This window comes from Sorex araneus, chromosome 1 (genome assembly GCF_027595985.1).
Source record: "Sorex araneus isolate mSorAra2 chromosome 1, mSorAra2.pri, whole genome shotgun sequence".
NCBI classification, from domain to species: Eukaryota; Metazoa; Chordata; class Mammalia; order Eulipotyphla; family Soricidae; genus Sorex; species Sorex araneus.
Window position 1 is genome coordinate 384,782,585 of NC_073302.1, and position 21,157 is coordinate 384,803,741.

At 39.6% G+C, this 21,157-nt stretch overlaps 1 protein-coding gene across 5 annotated transcripts in view; it reads left to right on the top strand.

Annotated features, from left to right (window-relative positions):
• SLC25A13 (solute carrier family 25 member 13) overlaps nt 1–21,157 on the top strand; it is a 201,395-nt gene that overhangs the window by 145,350 nt on the left and 34,888 nt on the right. For all 5 annotated transcript variants that reach the window (XM_055119718.1, XM_055119721.1, XM_004602204.2 and 2 more), the window contains 2 exons: nt 4,146–4,198; nt 5,546–5,626. In XM_055119718.1, the coding sequence (XP_054975693.1) occupies nt 4,146–4,198; nt 5,546–5,626 (134 nt within the window). The remainder of the gene's footprint in view (nt 1–4,145; nt 4,199–5,545; nt 5,627–21,157) is intronic.

A 21,157-nucleotide genomic window follows, 5' to 3' on the forward strand; every position in this document is an offset into this window, starting at 1 on the left:
ACAGTGATAATTGCCTTGTTCCCGCACAAGTCATGGTCTTGAGAATTTGGTGCCTTTGAGTACACATTTTCTTATATTATCCTCCACTATATATTTCTTCTCTCTTGTGCACCTCTGCTTTTCATAAAATATCCAGGTCAAGTATTTCCTCCTCTTCTTCTTTCATTTTGTTTTGAGACCCCACCCAGTGATGCTTAGGAATTACTCCTGGCTCTGCACTCAGGAATTGCGCCTGACAATGCTCAGGAGACTCCATGGAGTGCAGGGGACTGAACCCAGGTCAGCTTCATGCAAAGCAAGTGCACTGCCCACTATAATATAGCTCGGGCCCTCAAGTGTCTTTTCTTTGATGTTTTTATCTCTCCTGTGGGCTTCATAATGGCTTCCCTCCACTGTATTTTTAAAGTGCTTTGCTGCTGCAGGATTGTGGTACTTGCCTCTCTCTTTGTAGGTGTTCTGCCCCCTTTTGGGTGCACTGTGACACTTGGAGTTCCCTTTCTCTCCAAATTTCTCCGGGAATTGACTTGTTCTTCCTAGTTCCTTCTAGGATGACACAGTGGTATGTGGTAAATGTTTTGGAACAAATATTTATTTTCCTCTATTTCATCTTAAATATGAGACTTTCTCTTATTTTTTTATGTTCACAGTGCATCAAATTCAGCTAAATTTATAGTGTGAAAGACAAATCTGAATAGCTTAAACGGCTGACTGAAGTGATTATATCTACCACTGTAGTCATTTGGCTCTGTGGGCTGTTTTTTATTAGTCATTTAAAAAGACTGTCACGGGGTAGTTATAGAGACAAGAGACCATCATTTAAATCACAGTGCTTTCAACCCATCCATGGTTTTGGTCTACAATTTAATGATGAGAAAAATACATCTAGCATGTTAATATTTAACTAAGCATTTTGGTACTTGACCTGAATGTAGAGAGTATAATGGAAATTGAAAATGGTAAGGTGTAGTTTAAACAGCTTATCTCTGCAGTTTACAAGTAGAACTTAATGTTGTACTTCTATAAGGAAATAATACGGCCTACCTCCTCATATTATAGGTATCATGATTTCATAGGCATAGGTAAAAGACTAATAGGTGATTTCGGTTAGGAGGTGAATTGGCATCCTCTAATTAAGAATAGAGTAGTCCCTTGCACAATACAGAAATTTGTAGCTTGGACTCTTCTGCTGGCAAAAATTTGCATATAACTTAGTCAATCCTCCATATAGATGGTCCTTATTTGATTGAATAAATTCATGTAGAAATGACAGAAAGAAATTCTGTATATTAGTGAATCCATAGAATTTAGATTGTTCAAGGGTCAACTATATAAGATTTGTAAAGATGTTCTGTTTCAATTTTATCTCTTGTGTTGCTTTGGCTTATTTAGATTTCAAAGAGCACAGCCCTACTTAAGCTAACAAGGTTGTGATGGTTGCTTTTGAAAAGAGTTCATATGAGAAAGATGGACACAGGGCCTCCAAGTTCATCTGGATCTTGGCCACTGTGGGACTGCAAGATGGTCAAGGCTAACTCTTCCACTTGTACACTTTTATGGTACTTTGTGTTCACCTAGACTATTGGTGTTTCTGTTATTTTTGCTCCATATTTCCTTCTTACCTTGATTATCCGTAGCTTCTGGTTACTTGTGGGACTGGCATGTACATGATTTCAACTGACCACCTACCCTTATTCTGTGCACTGCATCATCTCTGTGCCAACTGGCTGCATTGGCTGGGAATATTCTGGTACTCGGGGAGTTGGGGGTTGGGAGCGGGGAAGGCGCGGGATCCTATTGGGTTTGCTTTATTTCTGTTACCAGGCCACGAGATCCAGGTTGTGTGCCCTCTTCAACTGCACATCTTTTAGCTGTGTTTATATTGTCCAATTAATTGTTGCCCTGAAGGGAAGTGGGCTCAGAAAATAAGACTGCCTAGCAAAGGTCTCCTAAACTCAAATGCTTACAAGATCCAGATAGATTATGGATGTTAACCAATGAAGCTGGACATGAGTGGACATGAAATATTTGTATATGAACTACACTGTAGAGTTGAGGGATGAGTAGTATTTTCTGGTTTATTTGGGAGCAATACACAGTATTGTTCGGGGCTGCTCCTCCCAGCAGTGCTCGGGCTGACCATGAGGACCTGAGCCCACACGGAGAGCTTGCTTTCCATACCCTTGAGCTATCTGTCTGGCTCTTAAAAGCATGACTGGAGTAACAGGCCTTAGGCTTGAATTCCAGTATCACTATTTATCAGCTAATTAATTTTGAACAAATTAAGTGAGTTGTAAAACACATAAAATGGTGCCTAACACATAATAAACACTTTGCTATATGCTCTTAAAGAAAGATTTCCATTTGTAACCGCATAATCATGTAATTCCACAGTGAAATGAATTTTCTCTCATTTGTTTAAGAAAATGCAACTCTCTTTATCTATTTAGTTTTCCCTTTTTTACACTTCTGTGAATGCAGAATTTCTGTTGTTGAAAATATCAGCATAACATGAAAATGCTAAATTGCAACTAAAATGCTAAATAACAATTATCATTGCCATGTTGGCATTAGGGCATGGTGGGTTCTTGGTGAACTGATGGGATAAATCCAGTATATACACTGGTCCTCAGACAACCCAAGCAAATTGCCCTAAGGTCAAAAAGAGGCCCAGAGCTAATCCCAGATGCATCAGTTTTTCTACTGTATTTATCATTGTACTTGACACAGTGTGCTTCTCAGTAACACATATCTAAAGGCTGGTACACACAACTTCATCAGTTACAGTGGTGTCTTCTTCAGGTGGACTGTTTGAGCAGCCCCGTCTTACCAGAAGAAGTTGCAAACAGACCTTCTAGTACAGGTGAATCTGAAAATTGGTGAGGGATAACCCTAGGAAGCCTTTCTCAAAGACAGCCGTGTGGCATAGGGAAAAAATATTATGATCCAAAAGACAAGAAGCATATGCTTTTGAATTTATTTCCTTAAAAGAACAAATAAACGTTGGAATATTTTAGTTCAGATATGTAAGTCTACTACTATTCTAACAACTTTTCCTAAAAGTGACTTTTCTCTCCACCTCTTCCTCATGTGCTTTCAACCTACTATGTCGAAAACAGGTCTTCACTTTCGGCTCTAACCTATCACTTTCCATATCTCTATTTAGTTGTTTGTATTAACATGTCAGCAAACATAGTCAAGCCAGTTTTCTATTCTCTCACAGTCTCCTCTCGCACAAACAGATACCGATGCGCGTGCACACTTGCACCCTGTATGAGTGCCAGGACGATGTGCTGTTTATTTTCTAAACAGTAGCTGAGTTGGTCTTTTTAAAATATTAATTAGTACATCCTCTCCTCTTCCTGATTGAAACCCTCTCATTCTCATCCAACTTTGAATAAATCCAGCTCAGGAACCTGGCCTGTGATGTGGTTGTAGCATCTGGCCTCCCATCTGGACGTCTCAGAGGCTGCCTCCTGTGACATGGCAAACTCCTGCTCTTGCTCATGTTTTAGCCTAGTAGACTCATTCCTTCTCTCCTCTTCTTTCTTTGCCGTTTCTGTTTTCTCCCATTCTGAAAGAGATTGCCCATCTTCCTTGTTCTCTGTTGTCCCTTCTTCAGAAATGCTTTTCGCTCTTTCCATTAAGAGCAATCAGAGTGAAAACCTTGTTTCTAAGGTGTTTATGGAATCATAGGTGCTAAATGAGTAAATGGATGAACTGTGGGTATTGGGGGTAGAGGAGCAAGAATAGCATCAGAACTACACACACACACACACACACACAGGCACGCACGCACGCGCATGTGTGTGTGTATGTATGTGTGTGTGTGTGTGTATGTAAGTGTGTAATTCCACGTCTTTAGGAAGCAGGAGGGAAAAGAACAAACTTGTTGAAAATAATGAGGTTTCCTATATACTTAGTGCTGTTGGTTTACTCAGTGTGAGAGGGGCTTCATTAGGGCCTGATGTGGATATTTGACCTTAGTACTCAAACATTCCATTTCAGGTATTCCCACTAAAGATAATAGCAGAAAATTGAGTAGTGATTGCCTCTGTTTTTAAATGGTGCTCCCCATTTTTGGAGCTGCTGATTTGTTTTGTTAGTGTAATTTGTTTAATAAACTTACACATTTCATTGATTTTTAGGTTTGCTGCCACAACTATTGGGAGTTGCTCCAGAGAAGGCCATAAAACTTACAGTAAGTTTTTTAAGCTGATGCTTTTATTAAGAGTGTTTGTACACACTTAGGAATCTAGCAGGTATTCTTAAATAAAACAGCAGGTTTGTATTTCTCTGGCGGGTCTAACTTATTTGAACTTAGGACACTCAACCACACAGTTTTCCATTATTTCCCCCATTTAATGCTGGGCATCCCCCAAATGTGATAATATATTTGAATACAACTTTTAGTTTTGGCCACCATCACCTTCTCATCCTTGTAATAGTAGCAGTAGCAGTAGTTAAATTTTCTTCAGCATCTACCACATTAATTACTTTGTATTATCAGTTATCTTAATTTCCAAGTCCCACCCACATTAATAAGGAATCTGAGGCCCATGAGGTATAAAGAATTATCCGTGTTGACCCAGCTCATGAATGAAGAAAGTGGAGTTCAAATCAGACTTTTATGACTCCAGAGCATGTACTACTTCATTTGCATGCAACATTTATAGAATTCTTGCTTAGGGCGTATTCTCTAAGCATTTACCAGAGCCACATGGTTGGATATGAGTCCCAGTTCAAGTTCCAACTCCATCAGAATGTTTTTCCAAGGCCACGCTCCCATATGGTGGCAGGTACTCAAAAGGTGTTTCTGGAATGGATACAATTTACAGTAATATCACCAAGGTCATGAAGCCCCAGTAAATTCAACTCTAGTCTTAGCTCAGGCTATATAGCTGTCATCCCTGAAAGTCTTCTTTTACAATCTTGTTATGTGCTCTTGGAAAAATGAATCTTATATGGTATATGTCTTAAGGAACATGATTGATCCTTAAAATGGCTTACAGTACACATTATTTTGTGAACATTATACTTAACTAATTAACGCTATTGATGTTCTTTGAGAATCCTTGAAAATTTTTTAGTCCTGAATTTATATTAAGCTAAAAGATCTTAGCCAAATTTATCTCAATGATAAATGCTGTTTTAGATTAAATCTTGTTAGAAAACTTGAAGCAACTTTTAATCAGACCAGATGAAATACTTTTTAAGTTAATGAAACGTATGCTTTATTTTGTCTCTTTTGTCAGTGTGTTCTTTATATTATTCTAATTGCAGAACCTTAAATTATTTTTAGCTTACAATCCATCTGTAGCTTAATATTTTTTTCTCTGAAACCTTAGGAATATGTGTCTGAGTGTGAAACCATTTAAGACTACATACAGGCTATTAAGAACACTTCTGAAATGTCTTTTTCGATCTATTAATTTATACAGTTAATGATTACACTGGTAGACAGAAACATTATGTACATAGATATTTATATATGTTTAATGACTTTCTTTATATTTTTCATCAGCTTCTATAAATATTTTTCTTCAAGGTGAATGATTTTGTGAGGGATAAATTTATGCACAAAGATGGTTCGATTCCACTTGCAGCAGAAATTCTTGCCGGAGGCTGTGTAAGTACCTGTGTAGAACTCTGTGTTGGAAAGACTTAATGCTCATACATATCACAACTCTGGCAAACAATTGTGGACTAAGACTTCTGTTTAACCACAGATCCTGTGCAAGGGCAGAGTCTGCTAGGGCACCTCGGCTTTTCCTAGACAGGCGAACCATTCCTGAGGTGGAAGGGTAAATGTTTCTGATCTTATTGCCTGTTAAGTCATGCCTGTTAAATTCATCATTGCTTGTGGTTGTTTCTGCAATAGAAGTCATCTGTGGCAGAAGTGCTTGGCGTTTGAAAAATCTTTGTTAACCTTTTCTAAAGTTAATTTCTATGCATTCTTTCCTCATGGCACCCTCTGCTGGGTCAGGCACTAAAATTTGTTATTTGAAGTCATCAAGCCATAGCTCTTTGCTTTGCTTTACCTTGTAGATGCAAGCAAGCTTCCCAGGGCTTCTGGGAGAAGGATGCAGAGAAATACTGGCTGAACATGCTCTACATTGCAAAAGCGCTTTGAATATGTCTTTGTGTGGACAGATGGTCTGCCTCTTATTCTTCAGTTCAGCAAAGCATTGTGCCTTGTTTTCTCTCCTGTACCATTTGCTCATGTGAATATATATACTTTAAGTAAATCAAACTTTTCTACAAAGACTGGTGCTATTTAAAGTTAAAGTTGGTTAAATAGACTTTGATCACTAGTGCAATACACTATGGGTTTGTTTTCCACATAAACCAGTGTTTCTTATAAGAAAACGAGCTCACCTAAAAAAGTAATTAGCTTGTTTTATACAGGAAATGGTGTTCACAAATTTACCTTGTCTTGAAAATAGCAGTGTAGAAGTTGGACAAACCCCTGAGAATATTCAGCATTTGTTTGGAAAGGGTTTATTGTCCTTTCTTGTAGTGATTCCTTGAATGTAGCCAGAGGTTGGAAGAAACTCACTCCTGCTAATTCTTAAGAGAGGGACAGAATTTGACTACTCCCTGACTCTATCTGTTTGATCATTGACCTGTCAGAGGTGGCCACATATCAGACAGCTGAGTAGGAGTCCCTTGTTCTTTAAATTTAGGAGCATTCATGGTGGGGAAAAGGTGAGGCTTTAATGACCAAAATATAAAAGCAGGGGCTGGAGTAATAGCACAGTGGGTAGGGCCTTTGCCTTGCACGTGGCCCACCCAGGTTCAACTCCCAGCATCCCATATGGTCCCCTGAGCACCGCCAGGAGTAATTCCTGAGTGCAGAGCAAGGAGTGACCCCTGTGCATCACTGGGTGTGACCCAAAAATGCAAAAAAAACCCCAAAGCAAAACAAAACACACACACACAATAATAATAATAATGAAAAAAGAGTGTTAGAGCTGCAGAAATTGCTCTTACAGATAAGTATTCATCATTTGAAAATCACATTTACTTCCATTTGAGAAGCTGTGTTTTTTCATTTTAAAAAGGCAAATCCACTATCAGCATCGAGGCCGATGACAGGGGACTGAGCTAGCAGGGCATTATTTCAGTAGGTCAGGTGGGTTTATGTAATTTTTTTTTCAAGTGAGGTTTTAAACTTGCTGAAAAGACATGATTATATATCTCTGTAAGTATTTAAAATGTAAAATTAATTATGTGATACCACTCAAGATTTTGGCAATAATCTTGAGATTTATTTTCTTTTTATGAAAGCATTTTGCCGGCGCACAGGTCTGGGTGCCAAGGAGATGGGTTGTGGCATGTATTGTCTGCCGTAGGTGGTCTTGTTTGCTCCTATGTGGTCGCCCATTTCAAACACAAAGCACAGATTGGCATCAGAAGTGGTGCCTGGTGATTGTAAGGGGTAGAGCCCTTTTTCAAACCTGAGCTAAACACAGGCTTAAAATTGGAGCCACTTGGGCTTTATAGCTACTTAAAATATCTGTGAAATGAGGTTTGCCGTTCTTCATCTCAAAGGCGCGTAGACAGTGGTCTTGGTGTTTCAAGTCTCCTGATTTGCCCCCTTTGCTCCACCCCCCACTTAACAAGGGGTGTGTGTGTGTGTGTGTGTGTGTGTGTGTGTGTGTGTGTGTGTGTGTGCTCGAGAGCATTCGTTCATTCTTGTAAGCAATATGGTGAGTCACAAACAATCCAGGTCTTTCTAGTCTGTGAGTAGATGGTTGAATTATTCCATTTTTTTCTATTCTCAATGTGCATTTTTAAGTAGTAGTAGCATCTCTCTTTGTAGACCTTGGCAAATATTCCCCACCCCTGTAGCTAGCTGCACACCTTGGACAGTCATTGTGCGTTTCACAGCCTTGTCTGTCTAGCTGGGAATACAAAAGGTTTGGAAGGGTTGTGTCACATGAGTATTTCCAGTCTTCGTTCACCCAAGCATTGCCTGGCAGTGACTTTTAAGTCCCTTGGGAGCTCACCTTAGTCATTATTACTTAGAATTAGTACACATGACTGACTTTTGCACTTGTAACCAAAGCTGCTCGATTCTTTGAAGAAAGCCTTTTCTGTTTCCTACAAACTAGAGGGGAGAGAGGCGGTTCATGGGAGGGATAGGATATGTAGGGAAGTCTTTGTCTCATAGCTTTCATAGCCTTTAACTAAAGTACTAGTCTTTTATTATCTTTTAAAGACCCACAAAAGTGATAATACAGTTGAAAGTAAAAAAAATTATTGGCACTAGAAAAAATAGTAAATTAATTCCATTGCTTAGTTTATTTTTGATATAAGATCTGTAGTTGGAGCTATTAAAGTATTGTTTCATTGATATGTGTAAAAGGGTGAATCTGACCTTAATTTTTTGTGCTTGAGATTATTCAGTTCAGAGCATTGTTTGAAAAAAAATATTTCATTTCTCTGGGCATTTTGATAGACTCTACACTTGACAATAGTGATAATGTTCAACAGAGAGCAAGACTAAACTTGATGCTGAGAAAGGGACTTAACTTACATCCTAACATTGAGAAGTTCTTTATGGTTCATGATTGTTTGCTTTTTTCTCTAAGTTAGTTACCTACTAAATTGAGCTAGAACTTATAGGAGTTTGACAGAGTCCTGCACCCTCAGGAGTCTGCACAAAACAGTCTCTCTCTTTCAGCCCATCCTTCCCCTTTCCAGAGTCAAGCTCAGGTTGTGATTGTGGATAACAGTCATAGAGGCTCCTAGTAAAAGGGGCAGAGGACCAAGGACCTTTACTACAATTCATCTTATGGCTAGCAAAAGTCACCAATCCCTGTGACTTAAAAAAAAATCGTCTATTATTTCTGTGCTTTCGATTATTCCTGTGGTGCTGCTACTAAAGAAAAAATAGGGGCGCAGTTGTAGTAGGTAGGGCACTTACCTTGTACCTGGATTCTATACCCAGCCCCACATATGGTGTCTCAAGCATCTCTAGGAGTGATCCTGGAGCACAGAGCTAGGAGTAAACTCTGAGCACTGCCAGCTGTGGCCCACCTCCATCTCCCAAAGCATATGTTACATATTATGCAGTCTTGACTGTGTTCTGTACTTTTGGTGGAATAGAGGGTTGGAATCCCAAGGGGTCTGGGATCTAGTGTTTGATCCTTCCATTTTCAGACTGTTGTCTGATAAGAAAATATAAGTGGTGCATGGCTGATTTCAAAGAAAATATAAATATGATCTTTTATTTGGCATGAAAATAAGTCTGCATTGAAGTGAAAAGAAAGAAAATAATATTCATCAGCATGAAAGTCAAATAGAGTATGAACTTCTGTCATACAAAGCTCATATTTAGTAAAAGTTATTTACATATCAATAGGAAAATATAGAATAATTTCAGAAAGACAGTTGAATGTGCTCTTGGTTTTTAAGCCTTCAATAATGGGGCCATAACATTTTTCTAACAAGGTATATATGTATATGTATGTCTGTAAATACACCTAGTGCTTGTGGGAGCTTATATTTATTTTAAGTGGAAACAAAAAATAACTTACATGTTCAGGTTGTTTGCTCTAAAAGGATTGGTGAGAATATCACCATTGGGAAAATCATGGAATGAAGAACGATATTAATTGCTTTCTTTTATAAGTTAAGTATGAACTCTACATTCTGATTAATTTGGTAATTTCCATGTGCATGCATTTTTTTTAATATACAATTGTGTGTCAGATACCTTTTTTGTTTTGTTTAGTTTTTTGTTTTGTTTTGGGACCATACCCAGTAATGCTCAGAGGAAACTCCTGGCTCTGCACTCAGGAATCATTCCTGGCAGTGCTTGTGGAACTATATCGGATGCTGGGGATAGAACCCAAGCTGGCTACCAATACTCAGCCCACTGTACTATTCCTCCAACCTTTCATATACCCTTTTTTTTTTTTTTTGCTTTTTGGGTCACACCTGGAGATGCACAGGGGTTATTCCTGGCTTTGCACTCAGGAATTACTCCTGGCAGTGGCTCAAGGGACACCATATGGGATGCTGAAATTGAACCCAGGTCGGCCGTGTGCAAGGCAAACGCCCTACCCACTGTGCTATTGCTCCAGCTCCCAGATACCATTTTTAAAGCAAGTTTTTCTTAGTTATTTTTCCTTGTGGACTAGAGTAATAGCACAGTGGGTAGGGTATTTGCCTTGCATGCGGCCGACCCAGGTTCTATTCCTCCTCCCTCTCGGAGAGCCTGGCAAGCTACCGAGAGTATCCCGCCCGCACAGCATAGCCTGGCAAGCTACCTGTGGTGTATTCGGTATGCCAAAAACAGGAACAACAAGTCTTACAATGGAGACATTACTGGTGCCCGCTCAAGCAAATCTATGAACAACGGGACAACAGTACTATTTTTCCTTGCGTAACAATTGATTTTGATATATCAGAAGTACTGTAAAGGTACAGTTGTCATTTTATGTACCATGTTGCTATTAATGGAAGTGCAGATGGCTAGTGAAGAGGCACTAACGCTTGGGTTTTGCAACAGGTGAAGCTGCTGATGGAATAGATCAAGCCAAATGTGCTTATTCACATACCCAAGTCCAGGTTGTTTCAAAAGAAAAGTCGGACTGGAGTGATAGTACAGTGGGTAGGGCATTTGCCTTGCACGAGGCCGACCTGGGTTCTATCCCCGGCATCCCATATGGTCCTCTGAGCACCACCAGGAGTAACCCCTGAGCATCTCTGGGTGTGACCTCCGCCAAAAAAAGGTCATCTCTGATCACTTAGGAATAGAACCAACCTTTAAACACTCCTATTTTACATGCTTCACCACCCCAATACCACCACCACCATCACCACCCCCCTCCCCACAAAAAAGAATGGCAAACAACCTTAAGAACAGGGCAGTGATTTTTTTGGAAACATTGACATTTATTATAGCTTATTTACAATTATTTACATTTCAGGAAGAAAGACAGTGAATGGTTAACATGTAAAATTATCATGTCAGAAACATGAAGGAGTCATGTAAAAGAGACTGAAAATATGAGAGACTACTTCTCATCTATTTAATTTGCTTATACCTGGGATGCTAAGCAACAAGAACTCTCAGATGTTATCGTTGGAAAACAGAATGGTGCCCATTTCCTTGAAACATGGTTTGAAAATTTCATATAAAACAAAACAATTCTTATTAAGTGATTAGCAATTGCATTTACCCATAGGATTCAAATTCACAGTTTCAGAAAAAAACCTGAACAAAGATATAGTTTTGTTTGTAATACTGTGTCTATTTTTTTGGTTTGGGGATCACACCCAAACTGCAGTTATGGGAATTGAACCTGGGGTTCCCACATGCAAATTATGTGTTCTAGCCCTTCTTACCTCCAGCTATAGAAGTTTTATTTTGTCACAGTTTAAAAGTAAGTAGATGTCCTTCAGCAGGGGAATGTATAAGAAAGTTGTGGCATATCTAGACAGTGGAATAGTACCTAGTTTAGGAGGAAAAAAGCTCTCAGAGAACCTTGAAGGAGAGTTGGAGGAAGCGTAAATGCATCTTACTAAATGAAAGAGATCATCAAAAATGGCTCCCCACTATTCCAAGTATAGTGCACTTTGGAAAGGCAAAGCTGTGGAGAAAAGAGAAAGATTTCTATGGGTTGTGGCAAAGACGACATACAGAGGGGACTAGTACAACACCTGTTTATTATGATGATAGATACATGTCATTCTGCATTTTTCCAGATACAGAATGTATAATACCAATAGTGATCCATCAGTAGACTATGGAGTTTAGGTGATTAAGATGTGGTTTTGTAAGTTCATCACTTGTAACAAATGTATCACTCAGGTGGGAAGGTTGATAATGGGAAAACTTTGTGTGAGGGACAGTGAATACATGGAAATTTATTTCAGTTTTGCTCTGACCCCAAAAAAGTACTAGAGTACACTTTAACAGTGAACTGAATTAAATCCTATGAAGGGGCTGGAGCAATAGCACAGCAGGTAGGGTGTTTGCCTTGCACGTGGCCGACCCGGGTTGGATTCCCAGCATCCCATATGGTCCCCTGAGCACCGCCAGGGGTAATTCCTGAGTGCAGAGCCAGAAGTAATCCCTGTGCATTGCTGGGTGTGACCCAAAAGGAAAAAAAAATTAATTAAATCCTATGAGTAAGGCAGGAGTTGGATGAGGGTAACTATCATTATCTAATTTCAGAGGTTTCTAAAAAGATTGTATTTTGCTCAGGAAATCTGGAGAATGAGATTAGGATTCTGTACTAAAATAAGAAGGTGCAGAGTGATAGTACAGTGGTTAAACCACTTTTCTTACATGTGACCAACCTGGGTTTGATCCCTGGTATCATACCTATATGTCTCCTGAGCATTTTCAGGAGGGATTATTGAGTGCAGAGCCAGGAGTAGCCTCTGAGCATCACCTGGTGTGGCCCAAATCCCCCATCCCCAAAAGAAAAATAAATAACAGAATTCTTCTGCCTCTCTATTTCTATGTAAGGTCATTTCTTCAAACTTTTGTTTGGACTCGGGGCAAAACTAAAAGAGATATATGATGGTGCTGTGGGTTTCTAGGGATACTTTACCTGGGTAAGGCTGTCTTTGTTGGCACAGAAATGTCATTAGAGTCCAGTCTGACTCATGATGGACACTGGGCCAGATGTCTCTTTTCTGTTCCCCTCTTTTTTCCCACTTTGAAAATATCCCGGAGTTGTTTGGATTCCACACAGTCCAAATGTTGGATGATCCTTCTGGTTTTTTAATAAATAGAGGAGGGATTTGTTATGCTATGAAATATGAAGAAAGATTGGGTCACAGCTTTCATGTAGTTAAAGTACATTAGAAGTTGAAGGTCTGTAAATCATTAAATGATTTGGGGAGTAGAAGTGAAAATAGACATGTGTAACAGGCAGGACCCAAATGTGAACGTATTTGACAGGTCTGTAACTTAATTGCTTTTTAATGTCAGTCAGACAGATTCTACTTGGGTTTCTTGGCCAGTCTTCTGTAGGTCTATTGAAAACCTATGAAGTTGAAGATAGGAAGCGAAACATTTGTAGAGAGTACAGATACTCTTTCTCTGATTTACCACATAATTAAAAACAGGGAAATTTTATTCTATATGTCTCCGAACAGGTGGCAATAATTTTTTCGAAATTCTTAATAATCTTTTAAGTTCTTAATAATCTCCTTAAGATTCTTAATTTAAGAACTTAATGTGTACATTAGAGACAGGAGCAGTAACACAGACCATAAAGGGCATTTGCCCTTCACGCAGCCAACCTGGGTTTGATCCCCAGCTCCTGGTATGGTCCCTCAAGCCCACCAGAAGTGGTCCCTGAGCACAAAGCCAAGATTCCTGACCTTGGGTTCTCAGAACATGTACAATAAAGCCTCAGGTTAAAATAAAACACAACAAAACTCCCTAGATTGCATGGCATAAATAGCAGAAATTTATCTGTCCACATTTCTGAAATTTGGAAGTCCCAAATCATGGTGTGCGCATTTTGGAGTTTCTTCTGAAGCTGTTTTCTTGTGGAGGGCCAGCTCCCTGCTCTGCCCATGTGTGGCTTCCTGTCCTCCCTTAGTCTGTGTGTGGTATGTAGCTGATCTCTTTCTATAGCACTCTGTGATATTGGTGTAGAACCCACCCCTATGTTTGTGTTTTGTCTACTTGCCTCTTTAAAGGTTCTCTCTCCAAATATAGTTGCATTCTAAAGTACAGGATTCAGACTTAAAAATGAATTTTGAAGGAACCCAATTCAACCCGTCACCTTGGGTATTAGGAGAAAGATGCTTTTCAAACTGAAGTTCCTGATTAATGCAGGCTGACCATCTTTTTTTTTTTTTTCTTTTTGGGCTACACCCAGCAATGCTTAGGGCTCTGCACTCAGGAATTATTCTTGACAGTGTTGGGGGGACCATATGGGATGTTGGGAATCAAATCCCACATGCAAGGCAAATGCCCTACCTACTGTGCTATTGCTCTAGCCCCTAACCTTCCCTCTTGTGAGAGCACTGGGCCCACCATTTTCCTCCTAAGAGTTGGATGGAGTCTCAGCCTTCTGACCCATCTCCCTCCCCAAGTCAGCCAGCCTCTGGGAGGTTGAGTACCTTTCTTCCACACATCTGAACAGCAGTTAACTGATATGGGAGACTGTGATTTAATTTAATCTGTTCTTTGCTAAGTATCTCCTTTGTACCTGTGATCTTGTATATGATGTTAATACTTATTTACATACAAATTACTTGTGCGTCTTTATTTAACATTGAGCTAGTAAGACAGTAAGTGCTGACACTTAAGCTTTCCTAAGAAATCTTTATTTTCCAATTTATTCAAACATGAAATACTATCACCACTTGACTGTTCACTTTGTACATAATGGAAATCATTAGACATTTACTAGTGTAGGGCTTTTAATAGTTACAATTTTATTTGTATACAAATAATCAAAATAAAGTATTTGGGTTTTAGTTTTTGAAAAAAAGTCATATTCCATAACTTCATGTTAATCTATTTTTGACACATGTAAGCACACATTTTAGGATGTCAGTGTGCAATTAGATATTCTTAGCACATGTCATTTGTGAAAAGCACTTTAAATCTAAGTATATTCAATTGAGCATAATTAAAATATCAAGATACATATTCTTCATATACATTTTGCCACTTAATTTTTTAAGTAGCTATAAGTATCTACCATGTGAATTCAAATTAAAAAGAGGTGATTAAATTACAGTTAATGCTTTTGATAGAAAATATAACTGGAATTACAATCTGTTAAAATATATACTGCTTTGTTTCCTATGGACAACAGATTGAATTAATAGATTTTTTTAAATTCAATATTGTTAATATTCTCTGAATACTCTGAATATTTAGGATGAGAAGAGAATATTAAAATTTTTGGATCTTTAGAATCCTTTTAACTTGACTCCCTAGGTTTCAAAAGAAATGTTTGGAAATGCTTTCTCTGTGAATAAAGAAACAAGCCGAGTTCAGTACAGGCAAAAGTCAATGGACTGTAAGGGGACAGGAACTAGAGCTTCTTGGTGAATCCTTTGAATGAGCATTTTTCTACCAGGGCCTCAGGTGATTCCTGGAGGCCACAAGTAAAAGTCACATAAGTGGGGGCCCACTTATTGTCCAACTGGTAGGACAGAGGGCTGTAGAAAGGATCAAAGGTCAGGAGGAGGCCATGGTTGGAGAAGTTTGAGGACCACTGCTTTAGATAACATGTTCAGGCTGCTGCTGTTTCCTATAGTTATCATAACTTATTTTTTTTTAAATTGTAGTTGAAGTAATATGGTCACAGTAATAATAATATTTGTGCTTCTGGTGTACAAAATTACTGACTGCACCACAATCCACCACCAAAGTGCCAGAGATCCTCTGACAACCATCCTTATGACACTCCTAGCATGTTGGTTCTGTAGTTAGAATTCAAGGGTTTGTTATTATTCAATCCTGTTTACTAGCCATGCCTTGATTTTTTTTTTTTTCTTAAGAATGAAGGCAGAGGGCCAGAGCAGTAGATCAATGCGTAGGTGCTTGCATGTGGGCAATCTGGGTTTGGTCCCCAGCACTCTATATGGTCAGGCGTGATCCCTAAATGTAGAGCCAGAAATAAGGCTGATGACTGCTGGGTGTGACCACAAAATAAAAAAGGAGAGGGAGACAGACAGACAGACAGACAGACAGACAGAGGAGTTTCTGTGACTTTATTATGTCATCAGTTTAGTTGGTTTTTCAGGCAATATGTATATAGGTTACCAGTGTATAAAGTGTGTTTGGTGAGTCTTTATTCTCATTACATTTTCTGGACAAAGGCACACAGATTTAGTGTGTAATATTCCTAATTCCTTTCACCTAGGCAACTTTGTTGGGCCTGGTGTGCCCACGTCCTTCATCTGGTGTGCCCATATCCTTCATGGGAAACTTCCCAATCTCTTTGAGTGCACACAGTGTATGTTTCTTGAAGCCCACCCCCCGATGCATTTGTGAATGTTGGCGGTACATTCTCTGCTTTTTTCTTTGGCCCTTTGGTTGGCCCTTTTTGCTTACTACCCTTCTCAGTGGGAGCCATTTTGTTGAGCCAGGAAGAGAAAGGAAGAACTGAAGGTATGGTGGGAGAGGGAAAGCCCCGAGTTATGCATTTTTATACTAAAGTATTCCTCAGGGTTTAAAAATAGGGATAATTCAAAGCTTACAGGCCAATATCCTCATGACTTATTAGCTGATCTGCAGATTGCAGACCGATTATATTGTATTTGGATAATTCTCTCTTCCATATTTTTTGATATGCTTTCTTGCCCCTGAATCATTTATAACTTTAAGACCAACTCTCCAAGCCATGAAAACCAAATTAACTAACCATTCAGGTAGGTACTATTCAAATAAGAAACAAAGTTGAAAATAAATCTTTTGGGGAGCCAGAGAGTACAGTGGGTAGAGCATCTACCTTGCACAGTGGACCTGGGCTTGATCACTGATAACCTTTATTGTCCCCTTAGTGTACCAAGAGTAATCCCTGAGCACAGAACTAGAAGTGATCCCCTTTCACAATTGGGTGTGGCCCCAAATCAACAACAACAAAAAGAAAATTTTTTTTTTTTAATTTAAGGTATTGACTTTTTGACAGCCAGCAGATTTGCATAGTAATTCTGATTTGGGGTTAGGAAGCTAGCCTGCCTGAGTTCAAGTTATCTTTGGCTCTGATCAGTGTAGAGATGGAAGGGTAGAGAAAAGGCCACAGCTTCCATATCCTGTAAGGAGCAGACTGACGAAGTATTAAAGCATACCAAGACAAAAGGGAGAAAGAAAGAGATACCACCCAGACTGGACAGATCAAAGATGTTCCCTGATGATATATCATGTCCTCTGTGGTTGAAAATATGGTCCACAAAAATTCATTACACAGTAGCTCTGGGAGGAATCCCATACTGAATATTAAATTTTACCAACAAAATCTTGAACTGTTGGTTAACTGTGTACACAATAAATAAAATGACAAGAAATCTTGGGGTTAAGTTGGGCTGCCTTTCATGCAGCCAACTAAGGTTCTGTTGGATTCCTGGCACTACACAGCCCCGAGCACCACTGGATATGACCATGGAGGCCCCCAAGCGTAACTGGGATGCCCAGGAAATCCTTTGTGTCTCAGAGTACCAGGCCACTGCTTGGTCCCATCCCTCACCTTCCTCCTTAGCCTCCCTCCACCTACTAGGCCCCCCACCTCCACTTGGCTGAGAATTGCCAGGAGTGATCTCTAGGCTTCCGGAATATCTATGGGAGCAGCCCCCCACCTCCCCCTTCCCCTGCCAGTGAAAAGACAAGAATTCTTGGAGGTAAAAATCAATAGAGGTGAGAATTTGCTCAGAAAGGTTGATGAATTGTATTCATTCTCACAATCTGCAGGAGTGATGCCTTTGAATTGGATCAAAAGCATTCCCCAGTGCCTTTTCAAGAAAAAGAAAAGTTAAGAAAACTTTATGACTCATTAGATTGCCCCTAGAAAAGGGAGTTAGATATGGGCTATATAGCTACAAATAGAAGGGATCCACTTTATCATCCCTGTGCCTTGGCTCTGCTTCTCATATTTGTATTTATTTACTCTAAAGCTATTTTTAACTTACTTTTTTACATTATAAATGTTAATATTTATATAGAGAAGATTCTCCATGTAACTGTTATTAATATTCCTATTTCAAAATTCTTCAGGAAATCTTGATGATATTTTACTAGAAAGATTGCTTCAAATTTTAAATATTTTATGGAAAAAATGACCTTTATAATATTTGAGTCTTTACTTAATGAAAAGTTGTCTTTTTTACACTAGTGTTTTGTATTAATTTATAGGTAATTTACAACTGACTTCAAGTTCAAGTATAATACCTGTTTGTTTTTATCTTTTTCTTTTGTTTTTTATTTTTTTGGCCACATCTAGAGTAAGCACTGCCCACATCAGGGCTTACTCCTGGCTCTGTTCTCAGGTATCAGTCATTGCTGGGGTTCGGGGATCATGTGTATTATTGGGGATTAAACCTGAGTCAGTTGCTTACAAGGCAAGCATCCTACCTGCTATACTACCTCTTCAACCCGTAACCTCTTTCTTTCGCTTTAAAAATCTATATATTCCTCTTAAAGTTTATTTTCTCTTATTTCTGTACATGTTTCGAAAGCCTTCATTACCACCACAGGTAGGAACAGAATAAAGTAAGTTAGTATAAAAGTTTAGGGGGGTTTGTTTGTGGGCCAGATCCCTGATGTCAGGGCTTACTTCTGGCTCTGTATTCAGGGGTCACTCCTAGCCTTGCTCATGGGATCATATGAGATGCCAGGGATCAAACCCAGGATGGCCCCATGCAAGGCAAGCACGGTACCTACTATAATGTTGCTTTGACCCCAAATGAAATGGTGTGTGTTGGGGGCTGGAGCGATAGCATAGCGGGTAGGGCATTTGCCTTGCAGGCAGCCGACCCAGGTTCAAATCCCAGCATCCCATATGGTCCCCTGAGCACCGCCAGTGGTAATTCCTGAGTGAAGAGCCAGGAGTAACCCCTGTGCATCGCCAGGTGTGACCCAAAAAGCAAAAAAAAAAAAGAAAAGAAAAGGTGTGTGTGTGTGTGTGTGTGTGTGTGTGTGTGCACCCGCCTGCACCCAAGTATGTGTAAGTGTGTTAGTGTATGAGTTCTCTATTCCTCTTCTGAAGCTTATACAATGTTTTAGATATCAGGGTTTTTTGGGGAGGAGGGACTGGGCCACTTCCTACCATGCCCAGAGTTTTCTCTTGACAGTATGCTCAAAGATCACCCTTGAGTGTTGGCAGGACCATATGTGGTTCCAGGGACTGACCCCAGGTTGGCCATGTGCAAAGCAAGCACTCTATCTACTGTTCTATCTCTCCAGTTCCATCCCTTTTAATTTTTTTTTTTTTTTTTTTTTTGCTTTTTGGGTCACACCCAGCGATGCTCAGGGGTTACTCCTGGCTTTGCACTCAGGAACTACTCCTGGCGGTGCTTGGGGGACCATATGGGATGCCGGAGATCGAACCCGGTTCGGCCGCGTGCAAGGCAAACGCCCTACCCGCTGTGCTATCGCTCCGGCCCCCCCTTTTAATTTTAAAGCTGTAAAAGTTTTTGGCACATGTTGTTCATATTATTCAACATTCAGTACTAGTACAGTGTTAATAAAATATTTTTTATCCAGTACTTTATAATAGACTGGCATATGCCATATAATATATTCCTCATCTATAGTGCTATGCACATACTGCGCAATTAAATGAGAATTTTGTGAGGAGCTGAGCTCTCTATGGTTCTGAGACCCCTGGGGTGGGTATAGATAAGGAAGGAATCTTAAGCAGTGTTTAAACTCACCAACTGCTTTGTCTTCCAATCTGTTTCAGTTTAAAGATAGAATACTTGAGTAATTGCATGAACTCGTCTTTAGATATCATTAACTACTAGACCTTGTCTGTGTGGCACATTAGACTAACTGTACCATAACTGCTTCTAGAGAGCCAGAATATTTTTCTTTTATTGGATTCTGAGAGATCTGTGTCATTACTGTAGATTTGCTCTAAGTTCAGAACTTTATCCTCTCTCCACTTGCCAAATCCTAATCCTTTTGATTCTATTTTTCTTTGTCTTTGAAGCATTAATAGTAAGGGCAACTACTAGTTGTCAGATTTTTGCCTTGAAACAGAATTATTCCAAATCGCTATGTGTGGCATTAAAGCAAACCACAGGCTTCACACTTTGCCTTCCACCTCCACTGTTCAGAACTTGTACTGTTTTGCTTAAGCATACATAACACAATTATCCCAGCTATGCTTTATCTTTTCACTCTCCATAGATCTTTTCTTCTTAATTACCCTAAATACATTTTGATTCTACCTCGTTTGCTCCCATGAACAACTATCATTCCTCTTTCTTCCCTTCCCTAAAATGTAGATTGCATACACTGGCTGTAATTCCTGGGGATTCATTTTCCACTCATGGGTCACTGCCCTATGTCAGCAATATATGTTGGTGGTCATTTCCCTTCTGACCTTTTTTCTTTTGGAAGCCCCTTTCCTGTCTATGATTCTACTATGATTCAGGGTAGCTATGATTCTACTACCCTGAGGTATGGAATGAGGTCTCTGATTCCATCTCTACCCTGGTTTCTCTGCTTTCTTCCATGAAAGGAATGTAAAATGAAAGGAATTCCCGGAACGGAATGTGGAGGGAAAGGGCATGTAAACCCCTGCCTTTTCCTAGCACATATAAGCCATGACTCATTCTTTAACTCCTATATGTCTCTACCCATAACCCCCCGAATGCTCTTCCATGGTTTTCTAGATGTGTCCTATTTCTGGTTCACCAGAAAACCATGGAAGAGCTGGTTCTTTGTTTTTATTTTGATTTAACTTTAATTAGTTGACAATTTTGTTTCTAATACTATAGGAATTCTAGGGATACAGTTTCAGTTTCACACCTTTATTTGTGTGTGTCTCACCACACCCATCAGAATTCTAGTACCATTTCAGTGGGCACCCTCTTTCTATTCTCCCCTCCCTCAGTTTTGTCTTTATAACCCTTTGTTTTTATTGCATAGATACAAAAGTGTAGATTTTATTTGACCCTCCTCATTCCTTTTGCCCCATATGCCCTATATTCACCTGCCAAGCCCTAGTGATCTCTGTTGCATCCTTTTCTCTCTGCGCCTCACCCTCCCTCATTACAATGTAATTGTTCTAAGTGTGGTCTGTCTCTCCCCTACTCTGTTGAATTGTTCTCCCTACCTCAGGGCTCTTCCTCCCCTAGAAGTTCCATTTCCTCTGACAATTATTCATCTTTCTCTGGCAGAGATTCTAATCAGGACACTCTGTAGCTCCTCAACTTTACTTACTAGCTCCATTTCTACCATCTGTCGTCACATCCTCCTCCCCTTTTGCCCCATACACATACAAAGGTGCCACCTGTAGAGTGCAACTTACTTTTTCAGAGTGGTATTCAGACCTTGTATGATTTGGCTTCAGGAATCTTATTACTAACCTTCCTTCATGTCACGTCCATGCCATCTAAAGCAAGTTTCTTCTGTGCTGACACATTCTTAGCTTGTGTCATGAACCAGGTCTAGCTTTGAATCCAATTACTACCTTCCTGTCAGGATGAATTAACCAAG